The 19,692-nt window shown below is 42.4% G+C and overlaps 1 protein-coding gene across 2 annotated transcripts in view; it reads left to right on the top strand.

The window, feature by feature from the left end:
• Nucleotides 1-16,701, top strand: part of ZMPSTE24 (zinc metallopeptidase STE24) — a 46,687-nt gene extending 29,986 nt beyond the window's left edge. For both annotated transcript variants that reach the window (XM_008065504.2, XM_008065503.1), the window contains 3 exons: nt 3,667-3,771; nt 8,230-8,373; nt 14,986-16,701. In XM_008065504.2, coding sequence (XP_008063695.1) covers nt 3,667-3,771; nt 8,230-8,373; nt 14,986-15,210 — 474 coding nt within the window. In that variant the 3' untranslated portion in view covers nt 15,211-16,701. The remainder of the gene's footprint in view (nt 1-3,666; nt 3,772-8,229; nt 8,374-14,985) is intronic.
• The last annotated feature ends 2,991 nt before the right edge of the window (nt 16,702-19,692 follow it).

The following is a 19,692-nucleotide window of genomic DNA, read 5'->3' as shown; positions in this document are numbered from 1 at the left end:
GGCTAACTTTTTGATTTATAGTAGAGATGAGGTCTCGCCAAGTTGCCCAGGCTGGTCTTGAACCCGCAGGCTCAGGCAATCCTCTCACCTCGGCCTCCCAAAGTGCTGGGATTATAGCTAATACTGCTCTTTATTGTTTCTGCTGACTCTCACTAATTGTGGTTTGTCTTCTGGAGTATTGTAGTTTTTATTGTGAACTCATAATTTACCACTAATTTTAATCTTTTAAGAATCTTGAGCTGTATGGGTTTAGAATCTAATCCTTAATAGAAGATTTACGTTTGCTTCTGTCAGTCGTCCCTAGTGCTACCAAACTGGAAGTGCTTTCGTACTTGAGCTATGGGTTTTCTGATCATACAGATAATGATTTTGAATGTTCATAAATTTTCCCAGTTGGGTTACTTTGCCTATATATATTTTTTTAGTCCACTCCTTGGCTCAGGGTATGGCCCTTCATGGATTCATACAAGGGGCCTGCAGTTCAATTCTTCACTTTAGTTTTTCCTTACTTTCTAGTGATCTAAACTACATATTTAAAAGGATATCCTAGCCAGGCGTGGTAGCGCACACCTGTAGTTCCAGCTATGGAATGCTGAGGTGGAAGGATTGCCGGAGCCCAGCAGGTCGAGGCTGCAGTGGCCGGGAGCGGCCACTGCACTCCAGTCTGGGTGACAGAGTGAGACTCCAACTCAGAAAAAATAAAAAAGGATATCCATTGTAACTTTCTCAGTGTTTTTAGGTGCTCAAGGATTTTTTTTTAGATTGTCTACTTAGTAATATTGCCAGAGTCAAGTGTCCAGGGTGTGTGGTGTGTGTGTGTGTGTGTGTGTCTAAGAATGAGTGTGTGTGGGGGGGGTGAGTGCATATCTGTGCACAAGATTAAATTGTTCATTGTGTCTTGTCACTGTTTACACTGAATTCTGTAAAGTATATAAACAAAAAGATTTTTTAAGTTTATTTTTAAACCGGGCTCGGTGGCTCAGCCTGTAATCCCGCGCTTTGGGAGACTGAGGTGAGTGGATTGCCTGAGCCCATGGGTTTGAGACGCACCTGGGCAACTTGACGAGACCTCATCTCTACAATAAATTTTTTAAAAAAATTAACCGGGCATGGTAGCGTGCGCTTGTAGTTCCAGCTACTTGGAAGGCTGAGGCGGAAGGATCACCGGAGCCCACCAGGTCGAGGCTGCGGTGGCCGGGAGCATGCCACTGCACTCCAGCCTGGGCGACAGAGTGAGACTCCAACTCAAAAAAATAAATAAATAAATAAAATGGAAAATAAATTTATTTTTAAATTTTTGTAGAAATGAGATCTCGCTTTGTTGCCTAGCTGGTCTCAAACTCCTGGGCTCAAGCAGTCCTCTCGCCTCAGCCTCTCAAATTGCTGAGATTACAGGCATGAACCACTGTGCCTGGCCACAGAAATAATTTATTTGCTTTTTAAATGTTATACTTCATTATTTATATGACCTCCCATCACTTATGTTTAATTATTTGTATGCAGTACAGTAATAACATGCAAATGATTACATTTGTGTCAGCTAAAATTGTTTCTTTTATTAGATTGATGAATGTTCAGTAATTTACCTTTATCATCATTGTATGTGTAAAAGTTGAAAGGACAGGTCTCTGGCATCAGACTACTTGACTTCAAATCCCAAGTTTTCCACTTACTGGCACTTTGACAGTAATCAAATTAGTTAACTTCTCTGTGCCTAGATTTTCTTATCTGAGAAGTGGTAATAGGTGTTCTTACCTTTTCTGGGGGGAGGAGTCGGAGTCTCACTAACACCCCAACTGGAGTGCAGTGGCATGCTCACAGCCATCACAGTCTTGACCTGCTGGACTCAGGCGATCCTTCCACCTCAGCCTTCCAAGTCACTGGAACCATAGGCGAGTGCCACCATACCTGGCTAATTTTTTTATTTATTGTAGAGACAAGATCTTGCCAAGTTGCCTAGGTTGGTTTTGAACCCCTGAGCTCAGGCAATCCTTTTACCTCTGCCTCCCAAAGTGCTGGGATTATAGGCATGAGCCACTGCACTTGGCAAGAGTTCTTATCGTATATGGTGGTTGTAATGTATCAGCACAGAGGAACTGGTATGTCATTATTGTTTAACAAATGTTAGTAACTTTTTTGTTAATTTTTCATTTTTCTTGGCCTAGTCTTTGTATGTGTATTTATGTGATATCTTTGTATAATACTGCTTTGAGATGTTATACCAAAATTAAGAGAAGCAAAGTTCCGATAAATTTTAACATTAGTTTTTACTTCATTAAAGTAAGACAAGTATCTTGTTTAAAATTTCCAACAATTGCCTTTGCTTTCCTATGCTTCACTTTCCTGTGCATCTCACCCCACCAGTCCCCTCTCCCCATGGATTTTCAATCCTGTTAGCTGCTATTTCTGACATTTATATACATTTCATATTTCTTTTTGTTGTTGTTGTTATTTTTTGAGCTGGTGTCTCACTCTGTCGCCCAGACTGGAGTACAGTGGCCCCATCAAGGCTACTGTAGCCTCGACCTGCTGGGCTCAGGCGATCCTTTTGCCTCAATCTTCCAAGTAGCTGGTACTACAGGCGCATGCTACCATGCCTGGCTTATTTATTTATTTTTTGGTTTATTGTAGAGACGAGGTCTCACCAAGTTGCCCAGGCTGGTCTTGAACTCCTGAGCTCAGGCAATCCTCTCACCTCTGCCTCCCAAAGTGCTGGGATTACAGGCTTGAGCCACCGAGCCCCGCTCCATGTTTCTAGGTAATACATGGATGCTATTATCTATTGACACTATTGACTTTCAGTTACAGTAGATGAAGATTTATCTTTTTTGCCCTAACTTCTTGGCTTCTCCCTCTCTCCAATTCTTCCAATATAATCACATTACAAGTTTTGGTTAAATCAGTATTCAGCATTTACATTATTGTACCTATGCAATTATTATTCACTACTGAGCATGCCTTCCTTACCTTTTTCCCTTCTTATTTAATAATTACTTTTTTTTTTTTTAATGTGCTTAGTTTTCTTTTGTAGTTTTTGGCTAATTCTTCCAGTATATTTTTCTCTAGGGTTAGTTTCATCATCAGCCTTATCAATTGTAGGCTCCTCAGCCCTCTTATACCCTGGGAGAGATCTTTATTCCCTTTATATTTGAAGTGGTTTCTCTAAACTCCCGTCATACAGCTCTTTTATTAGACGTCCCTTTGTGGTCATCTTTGGTATTCCTTTCCCTTTCTTCTAGGTGGAAATTCATGTTGATTTCCTTCCTCCTGTTGGTGGCATATATCTTCCACTAGTTTCATCAGGTTTAATGGGATGGTAACAGAGGGATAGATGATGGCAGCCCTCACAGACTGGCTTTTGAGCTCTTTTCAACTCTAGATGGTAGGCTACCTGTCAAATCTGGTGCACTGCTGTGGTTCCAGGATTGCCTGTTACCATCATCCTTAAGATTTCATTCACTGTTCTTCTGTATTGGTGCTTAACCTGGTGTCTCACATGGAGTGATGATTCAGGGAATGCTTTGTTAAGAGAATGAACAGTTTTACACAAAAGTCTGATTATTTTGATTATTTCTTTGAGTTAGAATCTGTGAAGAGCTATTACTATGTTAAAAGGTGTAAGCTTTTGAAGGTTTTCAATAGTTTATTTTCCATTTGTTTTTTCAGAATAAGAAACAAGGATGTAAAAATGAGGAGGTGCTTGCTGTTCTAGGCCATGAACTGGGACATTGGAAATTAGGACACACAGTCAAAAATATCATTATTAGCCAGGTAAGTTTGGCATGACAATTCTTTTTTATGGCACAGTAGTTAAATTAGAATTATGGCAGGCATGAGAGGTCATATATTAGAGAAATTAAGACAGACTCCATAGCTAGGCTACCTGGTTTCCCATCACAGTTCCCTGTGTGACTTCAGGCAAGTTCCTTAGGCTCTGTCAGCTTCTGTCCCCTCATTGAATGCTAATACCTCATAAGACTGATTAGAATGAAATGAGTTAATGCACGTAAAGAGTTTGGGGCAGTACCTTGGACATGATAAGTACTATATGCATGTTTATTGTCACTGCCTTCATCATTACCTCCAGAGTCACTCAGATGTAAGACCTGTCAAGATCAAGAGGAACAAACCAAGATAAGTTGGACATTGAAATGCTTTTTTTTTTGATTTGGAGTCTCACTCTGTTGCCCAGGCTGGAGTGCAATGGCATGCTTATGACCACTGCAGCCTCAACCTGCTGAGCTCAGCCAGTCCTTCCCCCTCAACCTTCCAACTAGCTATAACTACAAGCATGCGCCACCACACCTGGCCAATTTTTTGATTTATTGTAGAGAACAAATCGCCCAGGCGGTCTTGAACCCCTGGACTCAGGTAGTCCTCTTACCTCAGCCTCCCAAAGTGCTGGGATTACGAGCTTGAGCTGCTGTACTTGGTCTGAAATGCTTTTTTTTGAGTCGGAATCTCACTCTGTCACCTAGGCTAGAGTGCAGTGGTACACTCATGGCCACCACAGCTTCGACCTGCTGGGCTCAGCTAATCCTTCTGCTTCAGTCTTCCAAGTAGCTGGAACTATAGGCATGAGCCACCATGCCTGGCTGATTTTTTGTAGAGATGAGGTCTCACCAAGTTGCCCAGCTGGTCTCGAACCCCTGGACTCAGACAATCCTCTCACTTCGGCTTCCCAAAGTGCTGGCTTGAGCCACCACACCTGGCCTGAAATGCTTCTTTAAAAGCATTTTTTGGCTAGGCTTGGTGGCTTAGCCTGTAATCCCGTGCTTTGGGAGGCCGAGGTGAGTGAATTGCCTGAGCCCGCGGGTTCGAGACTGGCCTGGGCAACTTGGCAAGACCTCATCTCTACAATAAATCAAAAAAATTAGCCGGGCATGGTAGCGCGTGCCTATAGTTTCGGCTACTTGGAAGGATCGCCGGAGCCCAGCAGGTTGAGGTTGAGGCTCCAACTCAAAAAAAAAATCATATTTAATTGAAAATTGTAGAAAATATAAAGAAGAAAACAATTCCAATAACATTCCTCCTCTGGGTATTAGTGCCTCTAAACCAACAGATTCTCGGGCTCTGGGTAAAATAGCACTGTGTCTTGTTGACTGGTTCTGAGCCCATGCAGCCTCAACTGAGCCTTTTTTTTTTTTTTTTTTTTGAGTTGAAGTTTCACTCCGTCACCCAGACTGGAGTGCAGTGGCCGCTCCCGGCCACCGCAGCCTCGACCTGCTGGGCTCTGGCGATCCTTCCGCTTCAGCCTTCCAAGTAGCTGGAACTACGGGCACGCGCTACCACACCCGACTGATTTTTGATTTATTGTAGAGATGAGGTCTCGCCAAGTTGCCCAGGCGGGTCTCGAACCTGCAGGCTCAGGCAAACCACTCACCTCAGCCTCCCAAAGGCTCAGGATTACAGGCTGAGCCACCAAGCCCAGCTCTCAACTGAGTCTTAAGTGGGTCTTCATACCTTTCTCAAAGGCCGGCTGGTTCTGAGTGATGGATTACATAGGAAGACATGTGATCCCCTATGGACACTTCCCTGTTACCTTATATTTTTAGGTGTAAAAATGAATTCCTGGCTGGGCGTGGTGAATTCCAGCCTGTAATCCCAGTGCTTTGGGAGGCCGAGGAAAGAGGATTGATTGCCTGAGCCTGGGGGTTCAAGACCAGCCTGGGCAACTTGGTGAGACCTCATCTCTACGATAACTCATAAAACTAACCGGGCATGGTGGCATGCGTCTGTAGTTCCAGCTACCCGGAAGGCTGAGTTGGAAGGATTGCCTAAGCCCCGCAGGTGGAGGCTGCAGTGACTGTGAGAAAGCCACTGCACTCCAGCCTGGGTGACAAGAGTGAGACTCCAACTCAAAAAAAAAAAAAGAATTCCTTAACTCGAAACTATGTTATATGAATATATGGCAATGAATGAGATATTAAATGAGTCCATATCCAAGTTCTAATTGAGTATTCAGTTTAATACAGAAAATCACTTCCTCTTCTATCATGGGAGGAGTCCAGTGGAATCAACCTACCATAAGGTGGTGGGCTGGTCCCAGAAATGTGGTACCTTATTAGGTTTGGGTTGATTGCCTCTTTGGACAGACTGGGCACTGTGCCAGTGGAGGTATGTCTTTGTTGTAGACTAATCCGTTAACTCCATGTCTGTCACCTTGGCCACTGACCTCCACAGAGCATGTATCTTCTCCACCTGATCATCAAGAACCTCCTTTGTCATGGAACTCTTTTGGTGAACGTTCACATTACGCTACAGTATAATCAAACTCAGTGTTAATTTTGGAAATGTTCCACATATCTCTTTTTCAAATGTGCTTGTTAGCCATCCTCTAATTTGTTCCAAGGCCCTTATTATCCAGCCAAACCATTGTTTCCCACTGCTGATGAATTAGTATTTATATCCTTGGCTCAGGTTCTCTCTTCTTCTGGGTTGAGTGGACGGTGAGATGTACTATTTCAAGTTCCCCTCAGCCGGGCTCGGTGGCTCAACCTGTAATCCCATGCTTTGGGAGGCTGAGGTGAGTGAATTGCCTGAGCCCGCAGGTTCGACACCCGCCTGGGCAACTTGGCAAGACCTCACATCTCTACAATAAATCAAAAAATTAGCTGGGTGTGGTAGCATGTGCCTGTAGTTCCAGCTACTTGGAAGGCTGAGGCGGAAGGATTGCAGGAGCCCAGCAGGTCGAGGCTGCGGTGGCCGGGAGCGTGCTACTGCACTTCAGTCTGGGCAACACAGTGAGACTCCAACTCAAAAAAATAAATAAATAAAGTTCCCCTCGGCTAGGTTTGGTGGCTCAGCCTGTAATCCCAGCACTTTGGGAGATTGAGGCAAGTGGATTGCCTGAGCCCATGGGTTTGAGATCCGCCCAGGCAACTTGGCGAGACCTCATCTCTACAGTAAATCAAAAATTAGCCAGGCATGGTAGCGCGCGCCTGTAGTTCTGGCTACTTGGAAGGCTGAGACAGAAGGATAGCTGGAGCCCAGCTGTTCGAAACTGTGGTGGCTAGGAGCGTGCCACTGCACTCCAGTCTGGGCAATGGAGTGAGACTCCAACTCAAAAAATAATAATAATAAAATAAGATAAAGTTCCCCTCACTAAGAGTATTTCCCTTCACAACTGCCTTCCAAGACCATTCTGAGTGATGTCACAGCAGTTCATTTTCAGCTGGTGCCAGCATATTGTATAAAGTTATTTGCAAAATAGGCTCTACTTTTTTCCTCTTCAGTTAAATGATTTTAGGGAATGCCATATGGAGTAAAGGTTGATTGAGACTTGGCACAGTGGCTGGAGTTGGCATAATAGAGGATGAGCCACCCTGCTTATTTAGCTTACTTCTGCCTTCATGACTTGGTTAATTTCCATCCCTGTATCTACCATTTATACTTGATGATGGAGTGCTTCTGGGCATACCAGCTTCCTGGCTAGGCAGATCAACATAGCATCCAATTCAGGAGGAACAGCTCAGGTATCTGATGACCAGGAATTCATTCTCTAGTCAGGCCCTTAGCAAACCAAAAGTTCTTTTTCAAAAGGACAGTATTTACTTGACAAAAATAAGTGTATAGATCATAAGTCTAGGTGTCTTCATAGTGAATTTTTTTTTCTTTGGAGTCTTGTTGTCCAGGCTAGAGTGGCTTGCTCACAGCTACTGCAGCCTCGACTTGCAGAGCTCTGGCAGTCCTTCTGCCTCAGCCTTCCAAGTAGCTGGTACTGCAGGCAGACGCCAACACACCTGGCTACCGTTTTTTTATTTATTGTAGAGACAAACTTCCGCCAAGTTGCCCAGGCTGGTCTCGAACTCCTGGGCTCAGGTGTCTTCTCACCTTGGCCTCCCAAAGTGCTGGATTTATAGGCGTGAGCCACCACGCCTGACCTGATTACAGTCTTATAAAACAAAGCCAGAATCCATTCTGGCCCTTGCTTTTTTATGGAGAGAAAATATCTCATTGCTATTGACCACTTCAAACTCTCAGTTATAAGAGGCGTAATTCAAGCCTGCCCCTGTAGAAAACTATACAGTTTATATATTTGAAGACATTTTCTTTTCCTTTTGAGAATAAAAGTGAAGTTATACAACTACTTAAATAACTTTTTCTGTGATCACACTATGATACCTTTCTTAAAATCACACTGTGCTTTCTTGTACTTTTTGGGTACTGTTGATCCCATAGTAAAATTGACTTCATAATAACTTAGACATTTTATGTCCTTCTTTCTAGATGAATTCTTTCCTGTGTTTTTTCTTATTTGCTGTATTAATTGGTCAAAAGGAGCTTTTTGCTGCATTTGGTTTTTATGACAGCCAACCCACTCTAATTGGACTATTGATCATCTTCCAGTTTATTTTTTCACCTTACAATGAGGTAATGTACAATCTTTAAAATTATATCACAACATGCCTTTGCCTGCTCCAAATCTAGAATCTTTAGGGTAGTAAAAGAGAAGTAAACAAGATTGTACAGTTTTAATAGATAGATGAAACAAGATATTTTAGTCCCTTGATTTACTGGCCAGTATGAGAAAGTAGTAGAAAAATCCCAGCCCAAATAAATAAGTGCCTGCACATTGTTAGGGAAAAATAAGTAGAGAATTAGACTTCAGTGGTGAGTACCTTTACATAACTTGTATCTGAGGACTTGGTAAATGGAGACTAACTATTGGAATGATATGTCCTAGGCCACATATTTATCAGTGCTTGGGTGAAAATCTGTGGGTGAGGGGACAAAACAAAGTATGTATACGGCTCCATAAGGGAGACCGAATGGCAGTGTTCTTTGTGCTTCATGACCAACTGCCTCGAAATAGCCTTAAAGTTCTACCCAAGACCCCTAAAATCAAAAGTAGGTATTTTATGGTAATTGAAGTTTAAGAACTATTGCTCTGTAGTAGCTTGCTATAAGGCATAGGCTAATGAGACTGTATATAACAAACCTGGCAATGGTGACATTTCATGATGCTTGGTAAGGCTTCTGAATTAAACTGAGAAATCATATAGGGAATCCTGAGGTATCGTCATTCAGAGTAATTCTTTCTTGGGACAGATTGTGAAGTTAAGGTTTAAAGACAAGCTAAATAAATCCTATTTCTCAAACAATTTAAAAAGTATGTGGGTGGGGGCACCATGAAAGAAAAATGAAGGGTAATAGATCATATTTTTATAGCATTGTTCACATAAACTAAGTAAATTTTGCAGAAAAATGACATGCATTATCTTTAAACTCTAAAAGTTTTAGTTTTAACTTTTATTGAAAATATTTACAAAATGCCTTCTACAGTTTGTCACTGCTTAAAATCAGAAGTTATAGAATAGCTTATAATGATATCATCATTTTTGCCTTCTGTCACAATTCAGGAATGCCTTTAGGATACTGAGCTTAGTATTATACTAAATAACCCAGACTGCTCTGCTTTTTAAGCAGTTGTGCTATTTATTTTTTTTTGTTTGTTTGTTTGTTTTTTGAGTTGGAGTCTCACTCTGTCGCCCAGACTGGAGTGCAGTGGCCGCTCCCAGCCACCACAGCCTGGACCTGCTGGGCTCCGGCGATCCTTCCGCCCTCAGCCCTCCAAGTAGCTGGAACTACAGGCGCGCGCTACCACACCCGGCTAATTTTTTGATTTTTTGTAGAGATGAGGTCTCGCCTGCCCAGGCGGGTCTCGAACCCGCGGGCTCAGGCAATCCACTCACCTCAGCCTCCCAAAGGCGCGGGATTACAGGCTGAGCCACCGAGCCCGGCTTGCTATTTATTTTTTATGCAACTTTTTTGGGTTTTTTTTTTTTCCTCATTGTCAGGCTGATAGTCCTTGCTACTATCGGTGTGACTTTCCATCATGGTCATTATCCCTCATTTTGTTGTTTAACCTGCCATACCCTGGGAAATCAGATAGTCAAACTCATTAAGTAAGAGTTACTAGATTCTAAGTAATGGGGTCTTCTTATAAGTAAAGGCATGAGTAGTGCTAGTGGTTGTCTTTTGTGGCATCTATTTTGCCTGCTCCGAGGGTTTTCTCTTCTGTTTGTTTTGTTTTCTTTTTTTTTTGAGTTGGCATCTTACTCTGTCACCCAGGCTGGAATACAGTAGCACGCTCACGGCCACCACAGCCTTGACCTACTAGGCTCAGGTGATCCTTCCACCTCAGCCTTCCAAGTAGCTGGGACTATAGTCATGCACCACCAAACCCAGCTAATTTTTTGATTTATTGTAGAGATGAGGTCTCACCAACTTGCTCAGGCTGGTCTCGAACCTGTGGGCTCAGGCATTCCTCTCACCTCAGCCTCCCAAAGTGCTGGGATTATAAGCGTGAGCCACTACGCCCAGCCATGTTTGTTTTCTAATATTCAGTGGTTGAATTCACTTTTTAAAGTATGTAAATATATGTGGGGTAGTAGAGTAATTTGAAATGTGATTAATCCACAGAGGTGTTAGCAACTTTTATTTTATTTATTTATTTTTAATTAATTACGTTTTTTATAGACTGGTATTACTCTGATGCCCAGGCTGGAATGCAGTGGCATGATCTTTCCTCACTGTAACCTTAAACTTCTGGGCTCAGGTGATCCTCCCACCTCAGCCTCCTGAGTAGCTGGGACTATAGGCAAGTGCCACTATATCAGGTTGATTTTCTTTTTTGTGAAGACAGGGTCTTGCTATGTTGTCCAGGCTAAACTTGATCTCTTGACTTCAAGCAATACTTCCTGCCTCAGCCTACCAAAGTACTGGGAAGCAACTTTTTTTTTTTTTTTTTTTAGTTGGAATCTCACTCTGTCACCCAGGCTGGAGTGCAGTGGCACACTCATGACCACTGCAGCCTCGACCTGCTAGGTTCAGGTGATCCTTCTGGCTCAGCCTTCCAAGTAGCTGGAATTACAGGCACGTGCCAGCAAACCTGGCTAATTTTTTGATTTATTGTAGAGACGAGGTCTCGCCAAGTTGCCCAGACTGGTCTCGAATCTGTGGGCTCAGGCAATCCTCTCACCTCAGCTTCCCAAAGTGCTGGGATTATAGGCATAAGCCACTGCACCTGGCCGGGAGGCAACTATTTTTTAAAACTTAGAGAGCCCAGGAGGTTTGTTTCAAAAAGTATAGTTATTTAAGCAGAAAATCTTATATTTAGTGTCAAAGTTTAAGAGGTCATGAAAGGAAAGAGGACATTTTCCTGGGAAAGATCTCCCTTGGAAAGAAAAGTTTGGGCCGAGTACGGTGGCTCACACTTGTAATCCCAGCACTTTGGGAGGCCAAGGTAGGAGGATTACCTGAGCCCAGGAATTTGAGACCAGCCTGGGCAACTTGGCAAGACCTCATCTCTACAATAAATAAATAAATAAATAAATGTTTGGAAACCTGTGGCAAAGCATATAGGTTCAAGTTAGTATCTGCTTATGTTTTTATGTGTAATAGTAAGATTTAAGTCAGTGGCTCAGTCTGTAATCCCGTGCTTTGGGAGGCTTAGGTGAGTGGATTGCCTGAGCCCGCAGGTTCGAGACCCACCTGGGCAACTTGGCGAGACCTCATCTCTACAGTAAATCAAAAAATTAGCCGGGCGTGGTAGCGTACACCTGTAGTTCCAGCTACTTAGAAGGCTGAGGCAGAAGAATCGCTGGAGCCCAGCAAGTCGAGGCTGCGGTGGCCAGGAGCGTGCTACTGCACTCCAGTCTGGGCGACAGAGTGAGACTCCAACTCAAAAAAGAAAAAAAAAAGTCTGAGAGGCTTAAAATCTGAAGAGAGAGAGATTTATTGAACCCAGTTAATGATTCTATCCCAAAATTTATATTCAAGATATTTTTTAAAATTTTAGACAGAATGCAGTTATCAGCTTTGACTTATGATGGGGACCCCAAAAAACTGGAATTTATTTATTAAAAAATTATATATTTATTTTTACATGCTTAAAATTTCAGTCACCTTCAAAGTACTCTCTATTTGATGCAATACACATATCGAGATACTTTTTCCACTACTCAAAACAGTTTGTTGTTTTTGAGTCAGAGTCTTACTCTGTCACCCAGGCTGGAGTATAGTGACACATTCACAGCCACTGCAGCCTCAATCGGCTGGGCTCAAGTGGTCCTACTGCCTCAGCCTTCCAAACAGCTAGAACCACAGGCACACACCACCACGCCCAGCTAATTTTTTTATTTATTGTAGAGACAAGGTCTCGCCAAGTTTCCCAGGCTGGTTTCAAACTCCTGGGCTCAGGCAATCCTCTTGCCTCTGCCTCCCAAAGTTCTGGGATTACAGGTATGAGCCACTACATTTGCTCAAAACAGTTTTTGAACTCGTCAATTTTGATGCCTTTTAGTGCTTCTGTTATTTTTTCTTCCACCTCTTCCACATGGGCAAAACATTCCCCTTTGAGGACTGTTTTCATTTGGGGAAACAAAAAAAAGTCACTTGGGTTGAGATCAGGTGAATAGGGAAAGTGGGGCACAGGGATCATGCTGTTTTGGTCAAACACTGCTGAACACTCAGCACATTGTAGATAGGTGCATTGTCATGGTGGAAGAACCAGTCACCTGTTTGCCACAGCTCGGGACATTTCTTCTGAAAATTGTGACTCAATACTTTCAAAACTCCCAGATAAAAACTTTGGTTGACCATTTGATCCGGAGGAATAATTTGCAAGTGTGCTACGAGGGGCCCATCCTCCAAAAGATTTAATTCTGGGATTTTTTTGGGTCCTCCCTCATATCTGAGAAGCTATCAGAGACTCCCAAACCTTATTTTTTTATTTTTTTGAACCAAGGTTTAACTTTGTCACCCCAGCTGGAGTGCAGTGGCATGCTCATGGTCACTGCAGCCTCAACCTGCTGGGCTCAGGTGCTCCTTCTGGCTCAGCCTTCCAAGTAGCTGAAACTACAGGTGTGCACCACTATACCCAGCTAAGTTTTTGATTTATTGAAGAGATGAGGTCTCACCAAGTTCCCCAGGTTGGTCTCAAACCCCTGGACTCAGGCAGTCCTCTCACCTTGGCCTCCCGGAGTGCTGGGATTACAGGTGTTAGCCACCACACCCAGCCCCAAACTTTATATTGAAACTCTGTATTTGCTACTGGCAAATAAACAGGAGATTTCTTACCTTTTTTTTTTTTTTCCTTTTAATCAGAGTTTCACTTTGTCACCCAGGCTGGAGTGCAGTAGCACACTAATGGCCACTGTAGCCTCGACCTGCTGGACTCAAGTGATCCTTCTGCCTCAGCCTTCCAAGTAGCTGAAACTACAGTTGCGTGCCGCCATTCCTGGCTAATTTTTTGAACTATTGTAGAGACAACATCTCACAATGTTGCCCAGGCTGGTCTCAAACCTCTGGGCTTAGATAATCCTCTTGCCTCTGCCTCCCAAGCTGCTTGGATTACAGGCGTGAGTCACCATGGCTGGCATTTTCTTTTTCTTAACATTTTTAAGTACTTCAAGAAATTGGCTTCATATCATTTAACTTGCATTACTTCCATAGGCAAACAAATTATTTTTCCCTCAGAATTTATATTTTCAAGTGAAATTTGTCACCTTCAGAAATCATTTGCTTATTCTGATAATGTTGCCATAGCTCATACACTTTAAAAAACTAAATGTTAAGATTGTCATTAGAGGCTGCCACATATTTTTTAGAATAATCTCAATAAAGACTGTTATTAGTCTTTAAAGGTAGACAATGATCAAGAGTATCCACACACACACACACAAAGAGAGAGAGTCTGAGTATAAATTACCATAACTTAACTCTGATGCTGAGAAAGGTAGTATGCATTGGTTTTAGAGTCACCAGGGCCAGCACTATGGCTCATGTCTGTAATCCCAGCACGTGGTGAGGTGGAGGTGAAAGGACTGCCTGAGACCAGCCTGGGCAACAATAAATCAAGAAAAATTAGCCAGGCATGGTGGTACACATCTGTGGTTCCAGCTACTTAAAAGGCTAAGGCAGAAGGACTGCCTGAGCCCAGCAGGTCGAGACTGGGGTGGCCACGGGCATGCCACTGCACTCCGGCCTGGGTAACAGAGTGAAACTCCAACTCCAAAAAAAAAAGTCACCAAGAATTTCAGCACTACCATCTTTTAACTGTGTGATCTCCAGCCAGTTAACTACCTGTCTGAGCTTCACATTCCTCATCTATAAAGTTGGAGTAAGAGGTTGTTGGGAAATATCTGTTTTCAGCGCATGGCACTTTCTCTAAAATTGTTACTATTTAATGAGGCTAACTTTTTTGTTTTGCTTTGTTTTTTGTTTTTTGAGTCAGAGTCTCATTCTGTTGTCCAAGCTGGAGTGCAGTGGTATGCTCATAACCACCACAGCCCTAATCTGCTGGGCTCAGGTGATCCTTCTTCCTCAGCCTTCCAAGTAACTGGAACTACAGGCACACACCACCACAGTTGGCTAATTTTTTTACTTACTGTAGAGGCGAGGTCTCCCCAAGTTGCCCAGGCTGGTCTCAAACCCATGGGCTCAGGGAATCCTCTTACCTCTGCCTCCCAAAGTGCTGGGATTACAGACATGAGCCACCGTGCCCGACTAACATTCATTTGGATATACAGGTTTGAGTATTCCTTATCCAAAATACTTGAGACCAGAAGTGTTTCAGATTTTAGATATTTTTGGGTTTTGGAATGTTTGCATTATATTTACCAGCTGAGTATCTCTAATGTGGAAATCTGAAGTCTAAAATGCTCCAGTAAGCATTTTCTTTGGGAATGACCTTCAAGCATCGTGTCAATATTCCAAATGTTTAGAATTCTGGAGCATTTAGGATTTCAGGTTTTCAGATTAGAGATGCTCAACTTGCCTGTTTCTGGCCTGTTGACATAGGGAAAATAAGACTCAATTTATAATTCCCTCACCCTCCGTCCCCTAAATACTAGTGATTTTCTTGAGGCCTGCCATTTCTCCTATCCTAAGCCAAATACCCTCTACAGTTTCTGTTCTTATAACCTTCAGTGACAACAAACAAGTGGACAGTGGCTAAAACCCTTTCACTTACTTTTCCAGGTTCTTTCTTTTTGCCTGACAGTCCTAAGTCGCAGATTTGAGTTTCAAGCTGATGCATTTGCCAAGAAACTCGGGAAGGCTAAAGACTTATATTCTGCTTTAATCAAACTTAACAAAGATAACTTGGGATTCCCTGTCTCTGACTGGTTGTTTTCAATGTGGCATTATTCTCATCCTCCGCTTTTAGAGAGACTTCAAGCTTTGAAAAGTACAAAACAAGACTGAGATGCTCGAGGTTTATGACTGAAGACATTTCTGATTATTTCTGTCCTGGCAGCATGTTCCAGCTCTTGATGTTCTTAAAAATTTTTTTTAAAGAAAAATTATTAAGTACAGAAAAGAATAGATTTAAATACATTTAATATCTCATTTCAAAAATGATTTTAATAATCCACTTCTTAAAGAAAACACTGGATTGAATTTTGATGCTTACTGTTTTTAAAGGCATAGTTTTCTCTTATGACACCTAATGTCTCTTTTACATCTAATTTACCATCAACTTGTAAAATTATTTCAGAAAATACAGAACTTGTTTTATTTATATATGTATGTGGAATCTACATATAAGGTGTTTGGGGGCATACGTTTAAAAGGGAGAATTCCACCTCTTATTCCTTTCTGTGAGGCAGAAACGGTGGTCCCGAATCATTGTACTCATACTTAAGTTGAAATTTGCTTTTACTTTCATCCAGTTATGATTTAACCTGGCCAATCAGTGTTTTAAATAAGAAAGAAAGATAATAGTTGGTAAGGCTAATGTTACTTAAATGAAAGTAGTTAGAACTATGCGCTCCTGTTCTACCAAATTTTGAATTTCTGTTTCCTCTCTTGCCACACACTGATCAAGAATTTCTAATAGCGCTTTGAAATGAGAAATTATATATAGAATGTTTTAAATAATTAATTTTGTTTTTATTTTTAAGAAAATCTCAGTCTTTATCTTTCCACCTGGTAGAATGGTCCTGTTAGGATCAAATTGTAGCTTTTTCTCATTCGTTCAGTAAATAATGCATCTTTTCACTTAGCAGAGTTGGCCATATTGAACAGGCTTTACTATGTTAAAAGAGGCAGAACATGAAAGAAGAAGAATGACATCCTAAGAGACATAGGGTGAAATATTGGTGTTTCTCTTATGATATTACCAGAAAAAATATAGTTTTTTATCTCTTTCAAGGACAGAAAAGTTTTAGTTTTTATTTTTGTAATTTTTATCAGGAAGTCATAAGAACTATTTAATCAGGCCTGATTCCACTTTTGAAAATTATAGTTCTTGATATGCAAATAATGTTTACTTCCAAAATAGATATCAGGCAAGGTTTCCAGTTTTAAACACCGTCTGTTTGACTGCTTCATATCTCTGTTCACTTTCTGAATGAGAACTTATTTTGTGCCTGGAGCTCCCACTCACTGATAATGTTTACCTTCTGGGCATTTATCCCAAAGTGGCATCTACTGTGCACCTTTGGTATGTGGCCATAAACTCTTGCTCCGCTGACACTGGGTGGTATCTTCACATGAAGGTGTAATAAAATAAAAATCTAGTTTTGCACTGCATTATTTATTTTCCTAAGCTGAAGAGGAGCAGTCCTGTGATTTCTATCCACCATCCTTTGTCTGTGATTTCATGCTCTGATAACTGCCTTTCCTTCCTTCTGTGCCTTTAAATACAAATTTCAGTTCTGCACAAGTGAAACATTAAAAATTGCCAATGCAGATTGATGTATTGTCTTTAATTTGCTATAATGTGCTTGTCATTTGTAACCAAGATACATGTTTCTTACCCTAGAGGAAGGACAGGGGCGGCTAGCATGTGAAGAAGGGTATGAAGAAGTAGCCCTAAGGCTGAGTGGTGTCGGCACCACCACGTGCCTCACTCAGAGCCCTCTTCAGTGGCCTCCTCCTGCTCCACTCCAGAGTATCACCAGTTCTTTTTTATTTATTTATTTAAAAAACTTTTTAGAGATGAGGTCTCGCCAAGTTGCCCAAGCTGGTCACGAACCTCTGGACTCAGGAAATTCTCTCACCTCTGCCTCCCAAAGTGCTGGGATTACAGGTGTGAGCCACCGCACCCAGCCTAGTATCACCAGTTCTTAATGTTTCCTTAAAAGCTTCATTTGGGGTCGTTCCTTCCCTATTTTTATAACCTCAAATTGTCTTGGGGCTGCCTGGTCTGCTCCAAGTGCCTGTTTGGTCTTCCTCACATATGGCAGCAGTAATCTGCTACTTTTTTTTTTCCACTTTATCAATTATTTGATTTTATTTTGAGTTGGAGTCTTACTCTGTCGCACAGGTTGGAGAGCAGTGGCACACTCACAGCCACCATAGCCTCCACCTGCTGGGCTCCGATGATCCTTCCGCCCCAGCCTTCCAAGTAGCTGGAACTACAGGCGCGTGCCACCACACCTGGCTAATTTTTGATTTATTATAGAGATGAGGTCTCACCAAGTTGCCCAGACTGGTATTGAATCCGTGGGCTTGGGCAATCCTCTCACCTTGGCCTCCCAAAGTGCTGGGATTATAGGCGTGAGCCACTGTGCCTGGCTCTATCAATTATTTTATTTTATTTTATTTTTATTTATTTATTTTTTGAGTTGGTGTTTCACTCTGTCGCCCAGACTGGAGTGCAGTGGCCGCTCCCGGCCACCGCAGCCTCGCCTGCTGGGCTCCAGCAATCCTTCCGCCTCAGCCTTCCAAGTATAGCTGGAACTACAGGCGCGTGCTACCACGCCTGGCTCATTTTTGATTTATTGTAGAGATGAGGTCTCGCCAAGTTGCCCAGGTGGGTCTCGAACCCGCAGGCTCAGGCAATCCACTCATCTCAGCCTCCCAAAGGCATGGGATTACAGGCTGAGCCACCGAGCCCGGCCTCTATCAGTAATTTTAAAGCCATTTTTATTTACCAAAAATCATTAAAGTCACACGAACTTGGAAAGCATTTAGATCTATTTATTTAATTTGTAAGTACTCATTTACTTATAAGCCAATTTGATGGCATGCTAGACAAAATACATAACATACATGTTTGTAAATATATTTAAACCTGCACCACATATATAAACAAAGAGCCAATAACCTTTACTTTTGAATTCTAACCATGAAACAGCAATAAGCTCACCATTTACAAGTGATACAAATTCTATCTCTAACAAAATTGGAAACTGTTTTCATGGCTAAACTTTGCCCCATTAGGGCAATCCAGTAAAGGCTGTGGACCAGAATTAGGGTAAAGCAGGTTGCATGTAAGTTTAATTTTTAAAACATCTTTTATCTTTTTTCCTCAGTTTCAAATGAATTTTCAATGTTTATATTTCAGTTAGAACTGGCTGAACCTTGAAACGGAGTTTCATCTCAGCATCAGCAGCTTAGTTGCAAATTCAAAACAGGCAGAAAAGAAAAAAGAGAAATAGAGAGCTTAGAAGATTTTATTTAACCCTATAGTTGAAGGTTAACCATTTGAACTCTTGAAATTTTATTTCTGCAATTTGCCCATTAACTTTAAAACATACACGACAACAGGCCTTAATATTTCAGCAGCTGGAGTTTCAGAAAACCTGGCATGTCTTTGAACTTCTTTCAAACGTAAACCAAACAGTAAAACCAAAGGAGGAGACTTGACAAGGACTGAAACCTCCAGAGGAGGGACTAGATGCAGACATTGAGAGGGGATGGACTTCTTTTTTTTTTTTTTTTTTGAGTTGGAGCCTCACTCTGTCGCCCAGACTGGAGTGCAGTGGCCGCTCCCGGCCATCACAGCCTCGACCTGCTGGGCTCCAGCGATCCTTCCGCCTCAGCCTTCCAAGTAGCCAGAATTACAGGCATGCGCCCCCACGCCCGGCTAATTTTTTGATTTCTTGTAGAGATGAGGTCTCGCCTGCCCAGGCGGGTCTCGAACCCGCGGGCTCAGGCAATCCACTCACCTCAGCCTCCCAAAGGCGCAGGATTACAGGCTGAGCCACCGAGCCTGGCTTGGGCTTCTTTTGAAGGAGAAAATACTGACAGGGTTCAGTGGCTAAGCTGATCTAGGGTCCTAAAGTAGTGTGTCGAGACTATGTTGCTTATGAAGAGAGATCCTGCTGGCCATGACACCAGCAGACATCTCTTCCTCCGCTGTGTCGGTTTTCCTATTGAATGCATGAGGCAATTTAGTATACATTACCCATAAGCTGATTTTACTCTCATCTGGCCAATGCCATATGCTATGTGCCATGTGTTCGGTCATCCCCAAAACTCTCAGGCAACAATTCCCCCATCACCACTGGCATAAAGAGAAAGCAAGCAGGACCCCCTGTGCAGGCTTACCTAAACACCCTGCTTATAGGGGATGGTGAAGAGAACAGCCTCTAAACCAGATAGTAATCCGCTTTTCAATATCTGACATTATAGATGGCAGAGGCATGAGGATGGTCAAAAGGAGACTGGTGAGTTCCTGACATTGACCAACCAGGAAAAGGAGTAGGCAGGCTAACCAATGAAGGAAATAGATGGCACTTGTGCGCAGAAGGCAGAATCGAGTAGGTCAAAGCCTTAGGTAAAATGGCACGCCTCCTGCAGGGTTAATCTCTGAATCCAAGGTGGAATCTCTTGAATGTATGCACTGCTTTTATCTGAGCAGGCCCTTTGCTGAGGTCTGAGAGCTGCTAGTAAAATCTGCCTCTGTTTTGGATAGAAGCAGAATTCCTGGAGTCAGTTCATTGGTTTTAGTGTCAA

The sequence above is a fragment of the Carlito syrichta genome, unplaced genomic scaffold (assembly GCF_000164805.1).
Source record: "Carlito syrichta isolate Samal-C Ts95f unplaced genomic scaffold, Tarsius_syrichta-2.0.1 Scaffold308579, whole genome shotgun sequence".
NCBI classification, from domain to species: domain Eukaryota; kingdom Metazoa; phylum Chordata; class Mammalia; order Primates; family Tarsiidae; genus Carlito; species Carlito syrichta.
This window is presented reverse-complemented; position numbering and strand designations above follow the sequence as displayed.